Source organism: Artibeus jamaicensis, unplaced genomic scaffold (genome assembly GCF_021234435.1).
Source record: "Artibeus jamaicensis isolate MK-2021 breed Jamaican fruit bat unplaced genomic scaffold, CSHL_Jam_final contig_65, whole genome shotgun sequence".
Lineage (NCBI taxonomy): Eukaryota > Metazoa > Chordata > Mammalia > Chiroptera > Phyllostomidae > Artibeus > Artibeus jamaicensis.
In genome coordinates, this window is record NW_026521913.1 from 3730499 (window position 1) to 3750233 (window position 19735).

Sequence of the window (19735 nt, forward strand, 5' to 3'; positions counted from 1 at the left end):
TGCTGGATTTTATCAACTACTTTTTTGCATCTATTAATATGTGATTTTTATCTTTTATGTGCTGTATCACATTTATTGATTTGCCAATAGTGTACTAACCTTGCATCCCCGGGATAAATCTCACTTGATCATGCTGTATGATCTTTTTAATGCATTGCTGGATCTGGTTTGCTAATATTTTGCTGAAGATTTTAGCATGTATGTTCATCAGGAATATTTGCCTATAATTTTCTTTCTTTGTTTTGTCCTTATCTGCTTTTGGAATTAGGATAATACTGGCCTCCTAAAGAAAAAACTTGGAAGTCTTCTCTCCTCTTGAGTTGATTGGACTAGTTTGAGAAGGATAGGTGTTAGTTCTTTGAATGATTGGTAAAATACACCTGTGAAGCCATCTGGTGCAGTTTCGTTTGCTGGGAGTTTTTTGATTACTGCTTCAATATCATTTTTTTCAATTTATTCAGGTTTTCTGATTCTTCCTGATTCAGTTTTGGAAGATTGTATATTTCTAGATACTTATCCATTTCACCCAGGTTATCTGATCTCTTGGCATATAATTGTTGATTATATTTTCTCACAATCTCTTTATACGTGTGACAGCAGTTGTTACTTCTCCCCTTTCACCTCTGATTTTATTTATTTTGGTCATCTCTGTTTTATTCTTGTTAGTCTAATTAAAGTTTTGTCAATCCTTTTTTCCTCAAAGAATCAGTTCCTGGTTTCATTGATCTTTTGTATTGTTTTTATAGTTTATGGTGTTTATTTCCTCACTGATCCTGATTATTTCCTTCCTCCTACTTTGGACTTTGTAATTGTCTTTCTAGTTCTTGTAGGTGTAGATTTAGATTGTTTGAGATTTTTCTTGCTTCTTGAACTAGGCCTGTAGAGCTATGAACTTGCCTCTCAGGACTGCTTTTGCTGTGTCCCTTAGGTTTTGGGTTGTTATGTGTTCATTTTCATTTGTTTCCAGATACTTTTTAGTTTCTTACTTGATCTCATTGATGACCTATTCATTGTTTAATATCATGCTATTTATATTCCATGTATTTGAATGATTTTGAGTCTTTTTATTAAGATTGATTTCTAACTTCATGCCATTGTGAGCGGAGAATATGCTTGATATGATTTCAATCTTCTTGAATTTGTTAAAACTTATTTTGTATCCTACCATGTGGTCTATCTTTGAAAAGATCCATGTGCCCTTGAGAATAATGCATATTCTGCTGCTTTGAGATAAAATGTTCTGTACATATCAATTAAATGTATTTGATATAGTGGGTCATTTAATGTCATTATTTCCTTGTACATTTGTGGAATATCATCCGTTGATGACAGTGGGATGTTAAAATCCCCTGCTATAACTGTATTGCTGTCCATCTCTTAAAGTCTACCAAAAATTTCTTCCTATAATTAGGTGCTCCTTCATTGGGTGAATAGATATTTACAAGGGTTATATCCTCCTGCTAGATATATCACTTTAGCATTATGGATTGACCTTCTTTGTTTTTTTTATGTCCTTTGTTTTGAAGTCTGCTTTGTTAGATATAAGTATTGCAACTCCAGCTTTTTTTATGTCTCCAATTTACATGGAATATTTTACTTTATTTCTTTCTTTTCAGCCTGTGGAACTTTTTTGTTCTGAGGTGAGTCTCTTTCAGACAGTATATGTATATTTTCTGTTTTCTTATCCATTCAGCTACCCTACATTTTTTTATTGGAGCACTTAATCTATTTACATTTTAGATCATTATGTATAGGTACTTATTTATTGCCATTTTTTATTGTAGCTATGTTTTTTTTCTCTCTCTTCTTAAAGCAGTCCACTTAACTTTTTTTTTTTGCATTGCTGGTTTGGTGGTAATGAACTCCTTTAGCCTTTTTTTTGGGGGGGTGGTGCCTGAGGGACTCTTTATTTGGTCTTCAGTTTTAATAACAGTCTTATTGGGTAGAGTATTCTTGGTTGCATGTTCTTATTTTGAATACTTTATCCAAATCCCTTCTGGCCTAAAGTTTTTCTGTTGAGAAATCAGCTGACAGCCTTATGGGGACTCCCTTGTAGGTAACTATCTCTGTCTTACTGCTTTTAAGATTCTTTGTCTTAGCCCTTTGCCACTTTAATTATGATGTGCCTTGGTATGGATCTCTTTGAGTTCATATTGATTGGGACTCTCTGTGCTTCCTGAACTTCTGTCATGTTTTCCATCATCAGGTTAGGGAAATTTTCTGTCATTATTTCTTCAAACAGGTTCTCCATATCTTACTTTCTTTTTTGTGCTTCTGGTATCCCTATAATGTGGATGTTGTTACATTTCACGTTGTCCCAAAGATCCCTTAAACTATTCCCCTGCTTTTTAATTCTTTTTTTCTTTTTGCTTCTCTAATTGAGTGATTTTTTTCTAAATAGTCCCCTAATTTGCTGACTCAGTCCTCTGCTTCATCTGTCATACTGATTATTCTTTTCAGTGTATTCTTCATTACAGGTATGTTATTCTTCCTTCTGCCTGGTTATTTTTCATGGGTTCTATGTCCGTTTTCTTAATATTGAGCATCCTTATAAGCATTACTTTGAACTCTGTATCTGATAAATTGATTGCCTCCATTTCATTTAGCTCTTTTCTAGAGGCTCCTCTTCTCCCATTTTGCACCTGTTTCTTTGATTCCCCACTTGGACTGCCTTTATGTATTTGTTTCTATATATTAAATAGAACTTCTGTGACTCCCAGATTATGTGGGATGGCCTTTTGCAGAAGGTGTCTTCTGGGGTCCAGTGCTGCAATATCCTTTATCACCTGAGCTGGGTGCTTTAGGGATGATCTTTGTGTGAGTTTCATGGATCCTCCTGCCGTAATTAGTTCTTGATTGCTGTTGCCTCATGCATGGGATATCTTAACCCTTGGGCTTGTTGGCTGTAGGGCTCAACCTTAACCACAGTTTGCAAATTGTTATACAGATGCTGAACAACCAAAAAAAAAAAAAGACAAGACAAAACAAAACTACAAACAGCTCAAAACAAAATGAAACAAACAAAGAACATAAAGAACAATAACAAAAAGAACCAGATTGAACAAAGAGACAAAAAATGCACACAAGAAAACAACAAAAAATAAAATAATGAGGAAAATAGAATCAGAAGTAATAAAAGACAAGAAACAATAAGAATGGAGAAGGAAAAAAGAAACAAAATAGAGAATAGGGACTTCTGCCAAGATGGAGGCATAGGTGGAGACACTGTGCTTTCTCACACAACCAAGATTAGAGACAACAAAATATTAGCAACAGAAAACACAGCCAGAACACAGAAAATTGAACTTTTCGGAAGTCCGATGACAATGAATTCTTCAGCCTGACCAGTAAGAGGGGCAAAACCAGCAGCTGTCAGAGTGGGGTTGCACAGGAAAACTCGGTTAGACGGACTCAGGCGTGCGGATCCCAGGCGTGGAGTTGCAAAGGGCCGACCCAGTGAGCGACCAGTGAGCGACCAGTGAGCGACCGGTGGATCCGGTGAGGGTGAAGGGCGGCGGGTTGACTGTGCTGCTGCATTCCTGTGCAGATAGACCAGCAAGGGAGTGGACAGTGAGAGGGGACCAAGCGGGTCCCAGCAACAGACTGCCGCCATTTCCTGGCTCTGACCCTGCCCCCACATACAGCTTCACAAACCAGTGACCCCGCCCTGGAGGCCCCGCCCCACCCCTAAGGCTCCACTCCTCATACTTAATGGGAGCGAATAGACCAAAAGTGGCTCAAGAAGATCTCAAAGTCCCAGAGCCCATAAATCTAAGTGATGAAGAAATAGCAAAATTTTCAGATGCACAGTTCAAAACACTGGTGATCAGGATGTTCACAGAATTGGTTGATTTTAGTCACAAATTAGAGGAACATATGAAGGCTAAACTAATTGAAATGAATGACAATGCACAGGAAAGCAATAGTAATGGAAAGGAAACTGGGACTCAAATCAAAGGAGTGGACCAGAAGGAGGATTAAAATGACCAACCAGAAAAGAATGAAGAAACAAGAATTCAAAAAAATGAGGAGAGGCTTAGGAACCTTCAGGACATCTTTAAATGCTCCAACATCCAAATTATAGGGGTACCAGGAGGGGAAGAGGAACAGCCACCAGTGGAAAACTTATTTGAACTAATAATAAAGGAGAACTTCCCCAATCTGGCAAAGGAAATAGACTTCCAGGAAATCCAGGAAGCTCAGAGAGTCCCAAAGAAGTTGGACCCAAGAAGGAACACACCAAGGCACATCATCATTACATTAGCCAAGATTAAAATGAAGGACAGAATCCTAGAAGCAGCTAGAGATAAGGTGACAGTCACCTACAAAGGAGTTCCCATCAGACTGTCAGCAGATTTCTCAAAAGACACCTTATAGGCAAGAAGGGGCAGGAAATAAGTATTCCAAGTCATGAAATCCAAAGACCTACATCCAAGATTGCTCTATCCAGCAAAGCTTTCATTTAGAATGGAAGGGCACATAAAGTGCTTCTCAGATAAGATCAAATTCAAGGAGTTCATCATCACCAAGCCCTTATTATATGAAATATTAAAGGGACTTACCTAAGAAAAAGAAGATAAAAATATGAACAGTGAAAGGACAGCAAACTCACAGTTATTAACAACCACATCTAAAACAAAAGCAAACTAAGAGGACAGCTAGATCAGGAGCAGAACCATAGAAATGAGGATCACATGGAGGGTTAGCAACAGGGGAGTGGGAGGAGGAGAAGGGGGTAGAAGGTACAGAAAATAAGTAGCATAGATGGTAGGTAGAAAATGGGAGGGCAAGAATAGTATGGCAAACAGTAATAGATGCGTAACAGTAAGCTGTTCGCTTACATTGTTTTTTTAGATTCAGTTGTTGATAGTTGTGAATGTGTTGCCATTTTAATGTTCATAGGTATGATCTTCCTTTTGTTATATAAGTCTCTTTAATATTTCATATAATAATGACTTGGTGATGATGAACTCCTTTAGCTTTACTTTGAGAAGCACTTTATGTGCCCTTCTATTCTAAATGATAGCTTTGTTGGGTAGAGTAATCTTAGATGTAGGTCCTTGCTTTTCATTACTTTGAATACATCTTGCTAGTCCCTTCTAGCCTAAAAAGTTTCTTTTGAGAAATTAGCTGACAGTCTTATGGGCACTCCTTCATAGGTAACTATTTGCATTTCTCTTGTGGCTTTTAAGATTCTCTCTTTATCTTTAATCTTTGGCATTTTAATTATGATGTGTCTTGGTGTGATCCTCTTTGGGCCCAACTTCTTTGGGATTCTTTGTGCTTCCTGGACTTGTATGTCTATTTCCTTCATCAAATTAGGGAAGTTTTCTTTCATTACTTTTTCAAATAGATTTTCATTTTCTTGGTCTTCCTGTTCTCCTTCTGGCATCCCTATGATTTGGCTGTTGGTACTTTTGGGGATGACCAAGAAGCTCCTTAGTCTATCCTCATGTTTCTTGAATTTTTTTTTTCTTCTTGCTGTTCAGATTGAATGCTTTTTTCTTCCTTATGTTCCAAATAGTTGATTTAATTCTTGGCTTCATTATCTCCACTGTTGGTTCTCTGTAGTATTTTCTTTATTTCACTCAATATAATCTTCATTTCTGCCTGAGTCTTTTTTTTTTAATGTTGTTGCCATATTCAGTAAGCTCTTGCAGCATCCTGATAACTAGTGTTTTGAACTCTGCATCTGATAGGTTGGTTATCTCAATTTCTTTTAATCCTTTTTCTGGGGTTTGTTCTGCTCTTTAATTTGGGCCACATTTCTTTTTCTCCTCAGTTTGGCAGTCTTCCTGTTTTTGTTTTCGTGTTTTAGATAGAGTTGCTTTGACTCACTGTCTTAGTAGCATGGCCTATTGTTGAAGAGCGTGCCTGTATTTGTGTGGGATGGAGCCTTAGGTGATCACTAGGGCAACCTGTTTCACCACTTTGTGGCTTTTTGTGGGGGAGGGCTTGGAGAAGAGACAATGCTACTGCCTGGCATCTATAGATTTGCCCAGGAAGAAGCTGCCTCCTGGCCCTCACTCTGTTTCCAGTCACTTCACTTTCTCCCTGTATGTCACCAGTGCCCTTCTAGCTTTTGCCCTGTTGCTGAATCCCATAGGGGCTGGGTCTGCATATGTCGTAAGTCCATGTGGGCCCTTTAATAGGAATCTCCAGACAATCTGGCAGTTTCTTCCATTGCCCCAACCCCCTCTGAATTTTGCAGCCAGAAGTTGTGGGGATTTATTTTCCTCGTGTTAGAACTTTGGCCTGCTGGGTGGTCTGGTTTGGGGCTGGGATCCCTCACTCCCATGGTGTCTCTCCTGATTTTTATCCACCACACATGAATGTGCGACAAGTCATTTTGCCACCTCTGTGTGCTACTCAGAGGCTATGTGCCTCTTTCTGCCTCTACAGCTCTCTCCACAACTCTGCCCCACCTACCCATCTGGATGAATGTGGCTTCTTTTGATGCAAACTCCAGCCAGTGTCTGTGGTGTTGTGAATGCAACAAACAAATTCACACATACTACAGAAGTCCTGTGGAGAAAGGGATGGCACAGCCACTCTCTGAGAGAGAGAGCACCTTGGCTACTCTCTTGAGGGGAGAGTGCCTCGACCCTTGCCTTGATAGGCTTTTATTGACTTTCTAATAGCATACATCAAAAAGGTTCTCATTCATTATGCTCAGGTTTGTTTTGGTGATTACTTTTTACAGGCAACAAAAGAAAGGATGCTACTGATTACTTCTTACAGATTAACAAGTTAAAAATGTTGCAAATGCAAGGGAATGATAAGAGTAATTAGTCTGGTTATACTTCGTCCTTACCAGAATTATCAGACTTCAGGAAGTTACTTTAAAGATATGCAGTAAGCATTTCTGCTTCAACTCAGGGTGAGGGAGTTTTAGCAAGAGCAAGCCTCAAAGCATCCTAGGTATAATGCAGACCTGGTTTCCCACGGGAAAGCCAATCCGTGGGTTTGGCTTCCTGTATGCCAACATGTGCCTATTGGTTTTTCAATAGGATTCGGCTACATTTGCCATTCCATGTGGATAGGTTACCTATATTCTTGAAATCCTTGGTTGTCAGATTTCCATACAGCTCAATTCTCTGATAGTTCTGGGTGATATTTGTTTCATAGTCTAGTGGTAATTTTTTTCTGTGGTTATGCAAGGGCACAAAGCATGTTTATTTATGCTTCCATCTTGACTGGACTGTGTTTTAGCTATATCAGTGACAGGATTAGTTTGAGAGGTTACCCCACCATAACAAAAGTAGAATGCTCTTGAAGTTGGTGTTTTGGCCCCACATCAACCCCTCTCCACATCCTGCTTGGTGGTGGTGCCTTTTGGACTTCCAGCAAGATGTTTCAGCCTCCATCCAGGTTAGTCCCCAGGTATACTGGCTCTTGAGGTAATATCTTCCTTTTCTACACAGTATTCATTCCAGTCTGAAATCCTCTGATTATCTTTGAGGGTATTTCCCTGGCATTCATCTCTCCAATTAGTATAATCTCCAAGCTTATCCTTTTCACCAACATATTCTTGGGGCCTTGCACAAGAAGTGTTTGTATGCCCACAACTAATATCATACTTGATGATGAAAACCTGAAAATATTTCCTGTAAGATCAGTAACAAGACAAGGATGTTCATTCTCACCACATTTATTCAACATGGTATTGGAAGTCCTAGCCAGAGTGATTAGATAAGAAAAAGAAAGAAAATGCATCCACAATGGAAAGGAAGAAGTAAAATATTATTATTTGCAGGTGACATGATATTATATACAGAAAACCCTAAAGTATATCAAAAGTTGCTAGAACTAGTAAGTGAATTAAGTAAAGTTGCGGGATAAAAACATTGGTACACAAAAGTCTGTTTAATTTATTTACACTAATAACAAACAGGATAAAAAATCAATACACAAAAATCTGTTTCATTTCTTTATACTAATAACAAACTATCAGAAAAAATTAGAACAATCCAATTTATAATTATATCAAAAAGGAAAAAATAACTAGGAATAAATTTAACCAAGGAAGTGAAAGACTTGTATATTGAGAATATAAGATGTTAATGAAAGAAATTGAAGAAGACGCAAATAAATGAAAAGATATTTTATGATGATGGATTGAAAGATTTGATATTGTCAAAATGTCCATGCTACTCAAAGCACTGTACAGATTCAATACAGTCTGTGTCCAAATTCCAATGGTATTTTTCACAGAAATAGAACAAACAACACTAAAATTTGTATAGAACCACAAAAGACTCTGAATAGCCAAATCACCCTTGAGAAGGAAAAAAAAAGCTGGAAGCATCACACTCCCTTATTTTCAAACTATTATACAAAGTCATATTAATTAAAACAGTATGGTACTTGCATAAAAACAGACATATAGATCAAAGAACAAAATATAGAGCCCCAAAATAAACCCGTGTATAGATAATCAATTAATTTATGACAAAAGAGCCTGGAATATGTAATGGGGGAAAATAGTCTCTTCAATAAATGGCATTGGGAGAACTGGATGACCACATGCGAATGAATGAAACTGGATCACTATCTTACACTGTAAACAAAACTCAGAATAAATTAAAAACTTGAACATAAGACCTGAAATCATAAAACTCCCAAAAGAAAACAAAGGCGATAATTCCTTAACATAGGTCTTAGCATCATTTTTTGACTCTAACACCAAAAACAAAAGCAAAAATAGGCAAGTGAGATTACATTAAACTAAAAAGCTTCTGCATAGCAAAGGAAACCATCAAGAAAATGAAAAGGCAACCCACTCAATGGAAGAAAGTAATTACAAATCATATATCTGATAAGGGGCTAGTACACAAAGTACATAAAGAACTCATACAACTCAATAGCAAAAAGAAAATTGTGATCTAAGTCAAAAATGGGCAGAATATCTGAATAGACATTTTTCCAGAGGAGGCCTATAGATGTCCAACAGGCACATGAATATGTGCTCAGCATCACTAATCATCAGGGAAATGCAAATCAAAATCACAATGAGACATCATTTCACACTTATTAGGATGGCTATTGTCAAAAAGACAAGAAATACAAGTTTTGGTGATGTGAAGAAAAGGGAACCTTTGTGAACTGTTGATAGGAATGTAAATTTATACAGTCACCATGCAACACAGTGTGGAGGCTCCTCTAAAGATTAAAATAAAACTACCATATGATCCAGCAATTCCACATCTGGATATTTGTCTGAAGAAAATAAAAACACCAACCTGAAAATGTTTACACATCCCAATTTTTATTATAGCATTATATAGATATAATAACCAAGATATAGAAATAATCTAAGTGTTCATCAATGGATGAATGATAAATTGTGACATACTCACACACACACAATGGAATATTATTCAGCAATAAAAAGGATGAAATCTTGCCATTTGCAACAACATGGATGGACCATGAGAGCATTACGCTGAGTGAAGTAACTCAGACAAAGAAAGACAAATATGGTATAACCTCTCCTGTATGTTGAATTTTGAAGAATAAAACAAGCTCATTAATACACAGAATGGATTGGTGGTTGCAAGAGGCAGGGAGTGGGGGTGAAGAAAGGAGAGAATTGTTTGGTTTTTAGTTTAAATAAATTAAAATTTTTTAAACAAAGTGTTTTCAGAATGTGTGATGAATGAAGTTTATCAGATTTATGACTCTTGATCTGCTAACCAGGGAATTTTGCTCTCCCTACTCTGAACTACAAATATAAGTAGTCTTACAGATTTAATCAGAACAATATTAATGTGGCCAGATATTTCTATTTCATTTTTTTACTTTTCTCTTTTTTAATATATTTTATTGATTATGCTATTACAGTTGTCCCGTTGTCCTCACTTTATCCCCCTCCACCCTGCACGCCCCCTCCCACCCACATTCCCCTTCTTTAGTTCATGTCCGTGGGTCGTACACATAAGATCTTTGGCTTCTACATTTCCTATACTATTCTTATCTTCACTCTATTTTCTACCTGCCATTTATGCTACTTATTCTCTGTACCTTTTTTCCCTCTCTCACCCTCCAACTCCCCCACTGATAACCCTCCATGTGATCTTCATCTCTGTGATTCTGTTCCTGTTCTAGTTGTTTGCTTAGTTTATTTTTGTTTTTTTTTTTAAGGTTCGGTTGTTAATAGCTGTGAGCTTGTTGTCCTTTTACTGTTCATATTTTTTATCTTCTTTTTCTTAGATAAGTCCCATTAACATTTCATATAATAAGGGCTGTGTCATGATGAACTCCTTTAACTTCATCTTATCTGGGAAGCACTCTAATCTGCCCTTCGATTCTAAATGATAGCTTTGCTGGATAGAGTAATCTTGGATGCAGGTCCTTGCCTTTCATGACTTTGAGTACTTCTTTCCAGCCCCTTCTTGGCTGGAAGGTTTCTTTTGAGAAAGCAGCTGACAGTCTTATGGGTACTCCTTTGTAGATAACTGTGTCCTTTTCTCTTGCTGCTTTTAAGATTCTCTCCTTATCTTTAATCTTGGCTAATATAATTGTGATGTGCCTTAGTGTGTTCCTCCTTGGGTCCAACCTCTTTGGGACTCTCTGAGCTTCCTGGACTTCCTGAAAGTCTATTTCCTTTGCCAGGTTGGGGAAGTTCTCCTTCATGATCTTTTCAAATAAATTTTCAATTTCTTGTTCTTCCTCTTCTCCTTCCAGCAGCCCTATGATGCAGATATTGGAATGTTTAAAGATGCCCTGGAGGTTCCTAAGCCTCTCCTTATTTTTTTTGAATTCTTGTTTCTTCATTCTTTTCTAAACGAATGTTTTTTTCTTCCTTCTGCTCCAAACCATTGACTTCAGTCCTGGTTGCCTTGCCATCACTGTTGGTTCCATGTAGATTTTTCTTTATTTCACATAATTCAACCTTCATTGCTGCCTGGGTCTTTTTTATGTTGTTGAATTAGCCAGTGAGTTCCTGGAACATCCTGATAACCCATGTTTTGAACTGCGCATCTGATAGGTTGGCTATCTTTTTGTCACTTTGTTGTATTTTTTCTGGAGCTTTGATCTGTTCTTTCATTTGGGCTATTTTTTTTTTCTTGTCTCAGGGTGCCTGTTACATAGTAAGGAGGGGAGCCTTAGGTGTTCACCAGGGCAGGGCAACCCATGTTGCTGTGTTGTGATGCTGTATGTGGGGAAGGGGTCTGAGAGGGAACAATGGTGCTTGCTCCACTCTCTGCCAGCTTTCAGTCACTTCCCTGGCTACCCACAATCAAATTAGGCCCTTCTGGTGCTTGTTCCTGTGTAGGTGGGTTTGTGTATTCTAGGACCCTGTAGGTCTCCCTCACAACCTCTCCTGTGAGGCTGGGAGTTTCTCCCACTGCTGCCTCAACCTCCACAGGAGTTTTCAGGCAGAAGTTTTGAGGCTCTATTTTCCCACCCTGGAACCCTGGGTTGTATGGTCTATCTCACTTCCCAGTTGTTCCTCCCAGTTTATCCGCACATGAGCGTGGGACCACCCAGTCCTCCAGCCACTGCCTCACTTGGTCTGCCAGCTGCCACCTTGCCTGCCCTGGTCCTCTGACCACCACCTTGCCATTAGTCCTCTCTTCTAGCTGCCTGTCTCTGCCCCTCCTACTGGTCTGGATGAATGTTTCTTTAACTCCCGGTTGCTGGATTTCCATATGGTTCAATTTTCTGTCAGTTCTGTTGTTTTTGTTTTTAAATTTGTTGTTACTCTTCTTTTGTTTATGCAAGGAGGCATAGTGTGTGTACGTACACCTCCATCTGGGCCAGAAGTCCTTCCTCTATTTCATATTTTATCCAGTATGTAATATTCAGTTGTCATTACAGGAACACATGAATTGTGTTTGAAAGATCTGTAACTTATAACACATTCCCATGAACAGTGTTAGATTTGCTTTTCCATCTAGTCCACAAAATCCTATGAAACCCCAAATGCAGCCAAATGGTGAATGCCTACCTACATCAAAACAGTATAAAATAATACTATTGCAATACTAGTTATTTTTACAATCTAGGAAAATAAGAATTAGTAGACTTAATTTTTTACTTAACAAAAAGTAGGTTTAATTAGGGAAAATACTGAATAGGTTGAAGAACTTTTGTGGTGATGGTGAAGGGACTTGAAGCATTTTCAAGACTCAAGAGGTTGACAGTACTGTTTTTTTATGTATAAATTCAGTTCAAATCAAATGGCTTTCTATATTTCTTTATGAGTGGGAAATCTATTTTATATAAATGGGAGAGGAGTGGAGTAAGGAGACAAAGATTCAGGGTCAGAGTCAGAGATAGACTTCAGAGAAATACAGTTTTCTGTGGTCACTGAATAAAAATTATAAAACAGGAAAAATTTAAGAGAGTCAAAAGAAAGAAGCTACCTGGGATGGGAGTAACTGGAATAGGGTTACATACCTGAGTGAAAAGACACAGAAAAAAGGATAAAGATTCTGTTGAGTCCCTGAGGGAGAATAAAGGGCATCACCAAGATAAAGGATGTGAGTCTTTCACTGTCTAATAGAACTTTCTGTGATGATGGGAATGGTTAATATCTGTGTTGTCCAATATGGCAGCAAGTAGACACCTATGGTTTTTGAGCATCTGAGATGGGCTACTACAACTAAAAGTCTGGAATTTTTATTTTGTTTAATTTTAATTAATTTAGACTTAAGTTTACAGTTATACATGACTAGTCACTACCACAGGATCATTCATCATTCATGTACTATTCATAGGTTTGAGGAAGGGATATGGAAGGTGGATACTTTGGGCCCAGAACAGCTAATTTTCTTACAGAATGGGGCAAGTAAGGTGGGTAAAGCAGGCATGTGAATAAAGCAGGGAAGTGGCCATGAGTATGGTGAGGATCCATATTACATGTGTATTTTTAGTGTGCTTCAAATAGGGTAGGAAATTATATTTAGATAAAAATTAAATGATTGAGCTTATCTCAACTGTTTCAACAACACCTGAAAACTTAAAAACAACTATCTTGGACTATTTTAATGACTTTCAACACCAACACAGAAGATAATGTTCAGATGAGCATAAGAAAGTATTGAAATTTGGGCAGAGAATGGAGGGGGCATACAGATCATGCTCCCTCCATTCTTAGGAGCATGCAGAGGGCTTTTGTGACCCTTCTACAGCACAGTGCTTGACATGGTAGGTACTCCATAAATATTTATTCAATGACTGTGCCATATCAGGGCAGGAGGCAACAAGAAAAGAGCACAGACACGGTAGATGCTGAGGCTGATGGGGCTATTGTCTTCTCTGGAGCATCTTGCAGGGATGGGTTTTGGGGGCTTAGAAGACTGTGAATGGGGGGCAACTTGAAGACTCAAGATTAGATGAGGTGTCTCTAAGGAGGAACCTAGAGAGACCTAAGTGTCAGACATAAGAAAAAGGAGAAGAACCTGGAAGGAGACTGAGACAGAGCTATTTAAAATATAGGAGAATGAGGGAAAATGGTGTCTCTATGAATTGTAAAACTCCTTGTGGGGAAAAAATACCTACTTTTGTGGTAACTCTTCCATCATTTGTCATCCCTCTCTACACTGGATGTCTAGACTGATTGATAAAAACAAAAGAGTATATACCCTGGCCATGTGGCTCAGTTGGTTGGCGTGTCTACACCAAAAGATTGCAGGTTTGATCTCCAGTTGGAGTGTGTACAGGAGGTAACTGACTAATGTTTCTCACATCAATGTTTTTTTCCTCTCTCTCTCTTTCTCTCTTCTTTCCTTTCTCTCTATAAATCAATAAACATATTCTCAAGTGAGGATTAAAAAACATTAAAAAATGAAAATCAAAGAGTGACATTGGGTGATCTTAACTTGTTCTTCATGCCAAACAGAAGTGTCTGCCTGTTGGTCCATCTCTCTCTCTCTTTCTCTCTCTCTCTCACCCACACACACACCAATATGACAAACATTTAGTAGATTTAGATTTTTGTGTGTGTTCTACAAATAATAAAATCCCCTCTTGACTATTCACACTCTTGGGAAAGTAAAGAGTGATAACTAAGTAACAATGTAATTGTTCACTTCATAGATATTCTTCAGTTTCTGTGAGAAGAATGTGGATTATGAAACATTTAAAGCACTCAATGATGCATGCCTTGTCTATGATGGCCGACTTGTGATTGATACAAACTTCCACACCAATGACATAGCCATCAGAGCTGCTGGCTCCCTCACCAAATTCTCCAATAGATATTATTCGAATGAGTGGACTCACAGCAGCTTCAGTTCCAAAGAAGTTGGCTTCCAGTTGGCAGCAGCTATGCTCAATCTCTTTGACCCAACCCTTGAACCTGTGATGGAACCACCAGCTGATCTTGACCAACTCATCCCCATGTACAAGGGAGCAAAGATTCAAGGTGTGTAGTAAGCCACCTTCTTCCCCCTGATGAAGCCACCAGTTAAATCTGCATCAACGCTCAGGGCGGCCCTCCACTGTTCTCTTAGGGTTGGTGAGGAGGCTCCTCTGTCTCTTAGTGGGTTTGCAGAGACAAGTGAGGGCTCTCTCTCATTTTTTAAGTATTTATTATGGACTTGACATTATTCTTAATGTGGTTTTTTGCTTTTGAGCATTTATTATGGACTATATAATAACTGTGGTCCCATTTTACATACAAGTTAAAAGACTGGAGTATGATCAGTAACCTGCCCAGAGGTTACTCACAACTGGTCACAACAGTGTGATGCTTTGACATCTCACTAAACTTTCATTCTCACTCTAAGTTCGGAGATAAACAGACCCTTCCAAGCATCCCAGGCTTTACCCTGCTATCTGAATGGATAAGCCAAACCATTTGCAGCAGTCAACAGTCCACATTCATCTGCTAAGCATTGTTGATCTCTGAGGAGATCATTATATGAGTAACATGGTATTTCTTTATGTTTAGGAGTTGAGAGATACTTTTGAAAATACTGTCTTTGAATGTGGCACGGGGGGGGGGCTAGGAAGGGAGTAAAAGACAGAAAACTGTACTTGAACAACAATGAAATAAATAAATAAATTTTAAAAAAAGAATGTGGTAGACCTTCTACCAGAAAAATGCATATATTTACAAAATTTTGTTCATTTCCAGAAAATTGAAGGTCTACTACCCAAAGCCATCTGTAGACCCCCTAAGGTGTCCACAGACCCTAAGACAGTAACTAGAACATCAAACTGAAGAGACAAAAGCCCTACATCCCAGACCTCATTTTTTTCTACCTATCTACATGGCTTCAAGGAGTCCTGCTCTGCTTCTCATTTTCAATGAGACCTTCAGAAAGAGGGAGGCTGTGGGAAAAATGAAGGGATGGGATCGGTGGCAGAAACCAGAGTTAGGTGAGGATCATACTTCTGGGACAAACTAGAAATATAAAAAATTTGAAAACAGTATGGAGTTACCTTGAAAAATTAGAAACAGAACTACCTTTTAACCCAGCGATCCCACTTCTGGGAATATACCCTAAGAATCCTGAAATAGCAATCAGAAAGAATATATGCATCCCTGTGTTCATGGCAGCGTTATTTACAATAGCCAAGATCTGAAAACAGCTTGAGTGCTCATCAGTGGATTAGTGGATAAAAAATCTGTTGCACATTTACACATGGAATAATATGTGGCCATAAAGAAATAAAGAACTCTTACCCTTTTAGACAGCATGGATGGACCTGGAGATTATTATGCTAAGTGAAATAAGCCAGTCAGAAAGATATAGCATATGATCTCATGTATATGTGGAATCTAATGAACATAGTAAACTGATGAACCAAATAGAATCAGAGGCATGGATACATGGAACAGACTAACAGATCTCAGAGGGGAAAGGACTGAAAGTGGGGTGGCAGATAAAAGAAAGTGAAGAGATTAGCCAAAGAACAGATATGTATAGTCTGTGGACACAGACAATAGTGTGGTGAAGGCCGGGGAGAAGGGGTGGGGGCTATGTAGAAGTGGGCAAAGAGGGGGGTGGGAGTGGTATGGGGAACATCTGTAATAGCATCAACAATTAAAAAAGAATGTGATAATGATAGTTTCCTAAAACAGTGGACAAGAAAATTATGATTTTCTTTATAAAAGTCAACTTTTTAAATATTTTGGTTAAATATGAGAGGGGTGATGAGAGATGGAAAAACCATTGCAATAGTTAAAGATTCTAAAGATCTGGTTGTGGCTTTCACAGGTACAAGGCAGAGTAACAGGAGTTATGAGAAATTACAGGATACACAGGATCAGCTTGGCACATCTTGGAGCACTGTTACCTACATTACAGGGTGTAATGGCACATTCATATTGATTTTGTTAAGTAAAGCCCAACCATCCCAGGAAGTTTCTTGCTAATAGCAGTGCTTTCATGAGAAAGTTTGAGTAGCATACACCATTATAAGCATCTGTTTGTCTTGTCCTACAGATATAAGCTCACCAACCTTATTAATATGTTACCCCCCTTATTAACAACTAAATTAAAATGTGGAAAACTTTCCATTTCCTCTAGGAGGCATCCTTCCTGGGTCTTACCATTATCTGCATATTGCCAAGCCTGCCATTCTAACTCCCTTGGAAGTACAAATGGCCCAGCCCGATTTTGTAAGTATTATTCTTGAATTTCATTTTACTTCCCAGTATGACACTTTGTTTACAGAGGGTGAATTCTTTGTTCAGATCTTTAGCATAATGTATTGGTTTATGAATCAGAAAGTTACTGCAGTAACTAGCTCCTAAGATGGCCCTCAGTGACTCCTGCCTCTTGGTATTCATGCCCCTTTGTGGTCCCCTCACAGTGAATAGGGCTGATCTGTGCAGCTTACAGGATATTGTGGAAATGACAGTTTGAGTCTTCCAAGACTAGGTTACAAAAGTATTACAGCTTCCTACTTGCACACTCCTGGATGACTTACTGCCCTGATTGTAAGGTCTGGTGGGCAATCCATGGTAGGAGTCTATGTGTTAAGGATTTAAGGATTCCTGCACTTCAGTCATTAGGCAGCTGCCTTGGGAGTAGATCCTTCAGCCCCAGTCAAGCCTTTAGATGATGCAGCCCCTGATACCATCTTTATACACATTGATGAGGGGCCATGAGCCAGAACACCCCAGCTAAGCTACTCCCAATTTTTTACTCTCAAAGACCAAGATAATAAGAGCTTATGGTTGTTTTGAGTCACTAATTGTTTTTTAATAGACTTTTAAAAGAGAAGTTTTAGTTTCAAAGCAAAATTGAGAGGAACGTAGAGAGATTTCCCATTTATCCCTGCCCCCATTCATGCAAACTGTCTTCATTATCAACACCCCCAAACAGAGTGACATTTGCTGAGACTGATGAACTTAAATTGACACATCATTATTAATCAAAGTCTCTGGTTTACATTAGGGTTCACTCTTAGTGTTGTACATTCTTGAGGTTTGGACAAATGTATAATGACATGTGTCCATCATTATAGTATCATACAGAGTAGTTTCACTGTCCTAAGAATCCTCTGGGCTCCACCTATTCATCCCTTTTTCCCACTTAACCCCTGGCACCCATTGATTTTCTTATTGTCTCCAGTTTTGCCTTGTCCAAAATGTCATATTATTGGAATCATATAGTATGTAACCTTTTCAATTGGCTTTTTTCACTTGTGCTACTGGCTTGAGAGCTCTTTTCCTTTAATATTCCATTATCTGAATGTATCACACAGTTTACTTTTCCATTCACCTACTGAAGAACATTAAGCCACTAAGTGATACATCAATAGATAACTAAAATGACCACCTTTGTGGCAGCATAGTAAGGAAATTGCATAGGGTCTGGAATGTGGGTGCAGACCTTGTTGTTCTCCTGACCTCCCTGAATTACATCAGAAGGATCATCCAAAAGGTACAGAAGTGTGATGGGGGAAGTCACTGGGCTCACAGTAACCAGAAAGAGCACAAGTTGGTCAGTTGGCAAGCTCCTCAAATAAGATTCTTTAATAAAAGGCCCCAAACTGGTATTTGTTGTCAGCTGGGGGTTTCCTTTCTGATGTGTCATGTTTACTTTTTTGTCAGTGAGGCAGAAACTAGAAGTTGACCACTTAACCTCTATTACCATTTTCTTATCCTTAATATTTTTTGTGTCAATGATATGACCAACTTAAACACATTTCCCAAATTTCCTTGAGACTAGGGCCATCCATATGGCAGGTTCTGATCAATGAGATGTTAGTGGAAGCTGTTGAAAAATTCCTCAAAAGGCAGGTGGACTCACATTATACAGACTATTGTCTTTTCACCCTTCTGCCTTCAGGAAATTAGAATCCCAGCTCTTCCATTTCATTTTCATGGACTTTGGACAAGTTATTCAACTTTTCTGCATGTCTGTGATTATTAGGGATCATATATAAAGTGACAACATTGCCTTTTGGGAGCAAAATAGGTAACCAGTCAGTGGTGGATATTGTTAATCATAATTCCAGATAAATAATGAAATCTGTTTCTTCCATGGAAAGGGAAAATGCTCTATGTTTAAAATTGATTTCCCTGGGGCCTCTCCCCAGTTCTTTTGGGTGTGCTTTGTATATGTGGTCTGATGAAAAATTTTCTTACAAATAAAGGATCATAATGAATGATGTTCCAGTTTCTATTGCTATGTAACAAAACTTTGCATCTTGAAGCAGCCATTCATCTGCTCAGATTCCTTGGGTCAAGAATTCAGACAGAGCACAGTGGGAAGGGCTTGTCACTCTTCCACAATGTCTGGAGGTTCAGCTCAGGAGACTGGAAGATTAGGGCTGACATAATGGTAGATCCTCTGAGGAGTTACTCACCTGGGCTGGGATAATTCAAACATAGGGAGTGCTGACCAGAGAATCACACCTGGGCTGTCTACGTGGCCTGGGCTTCTGCATAGCATGGCAGCCTCAAATAGTCAGATTTCTCATGTGACAGCTCAGGTCTCTGAGTACAAGTGTCCCCACTAGCAAGTTGGTAGCTGCATCGTGTTTCATCACCCGGCCTCAAAAGTCACACAGCATATTTCCCTCACATCCTCAGTTCTTGCAGTCACAGCCCACCCAAACTTAAGGAGAGAGGACATAGAGTTCATCTCTCAATGGGAAGAGTGTCAAGATCATATTGTAGAAGAATATGTGGGGTAGGGGATATTATGGCCATCTTTGGAAAAGACTTTGGAGAATACAATCGGCCACTGATAAGATGGGGCATTAGATGAACAGGATGAAGCCCAGATGACATGTTCAGAGGCTGAGCACTTTGTTCATCATAGATAAATACCTGAAGCCAAATATGTTCAAGAGCTAGAAAATACTGCACTTCGTTTCAGACAGAAACAGATTCTTCAAGGACACTGTGTGATTTCCTGCATGCAGTGTAATTTATTTATGAACCACTGGCTGCCTTTGAATAAAGTCAGAGGAGGAGCCACAGGGATTTTTAAATAATGAGAGTTTTAATAAGAATACAACTTTAACAGATTCTTTGTCTGGTGCTATGACAGTATTTGAATAGGACCCCTGACTTTAATTAACTATTTTGCCAGGTGGGCCTCCTTTTTAATTAATACAGAAGATCTAAACAGATTTTTTTTCCTATTTTATTCTCAAATAAATAAATAAAGAAATAAAGACAGATAGATAGATTCCATGACAGTCTTTTGGAGTTGGAATTAATTTTGTTAAGTAAAATTGTTGGCAGTCACCTAAATATAGCCAGATGATTGAGAACAGAGCCTACTGCACAATATTTTAATGGAACTAAATGATTATT

The 19735-nt window shown here is 38.5% G+C and overlaps 1 protein-coding gene across 1 annotated transcript in view; it reads left to right on the top strand.

Moving 5' to 3' along the window:
* CFAP61 (cilia and flagella associated protein 61) overlaps positions 1-19735 on the top strand; it is a 430478-nt gene that overhangs the window by 346000 nt on the left and 64743 nt on the right. Inside the window, exons 23-24 of the mRNA XM_053670941.1 lie at positions 14047-14374; positions 16488-16579. Of these exons, the coding sequence (XP_053526916.1) occupies positions 14047-14374; positions 16488-16579 (420 nt within the window). The remainder of the gene's footprint in view (positions 1-14046; positions 14375-16487; positions 16580-19735) is intronic.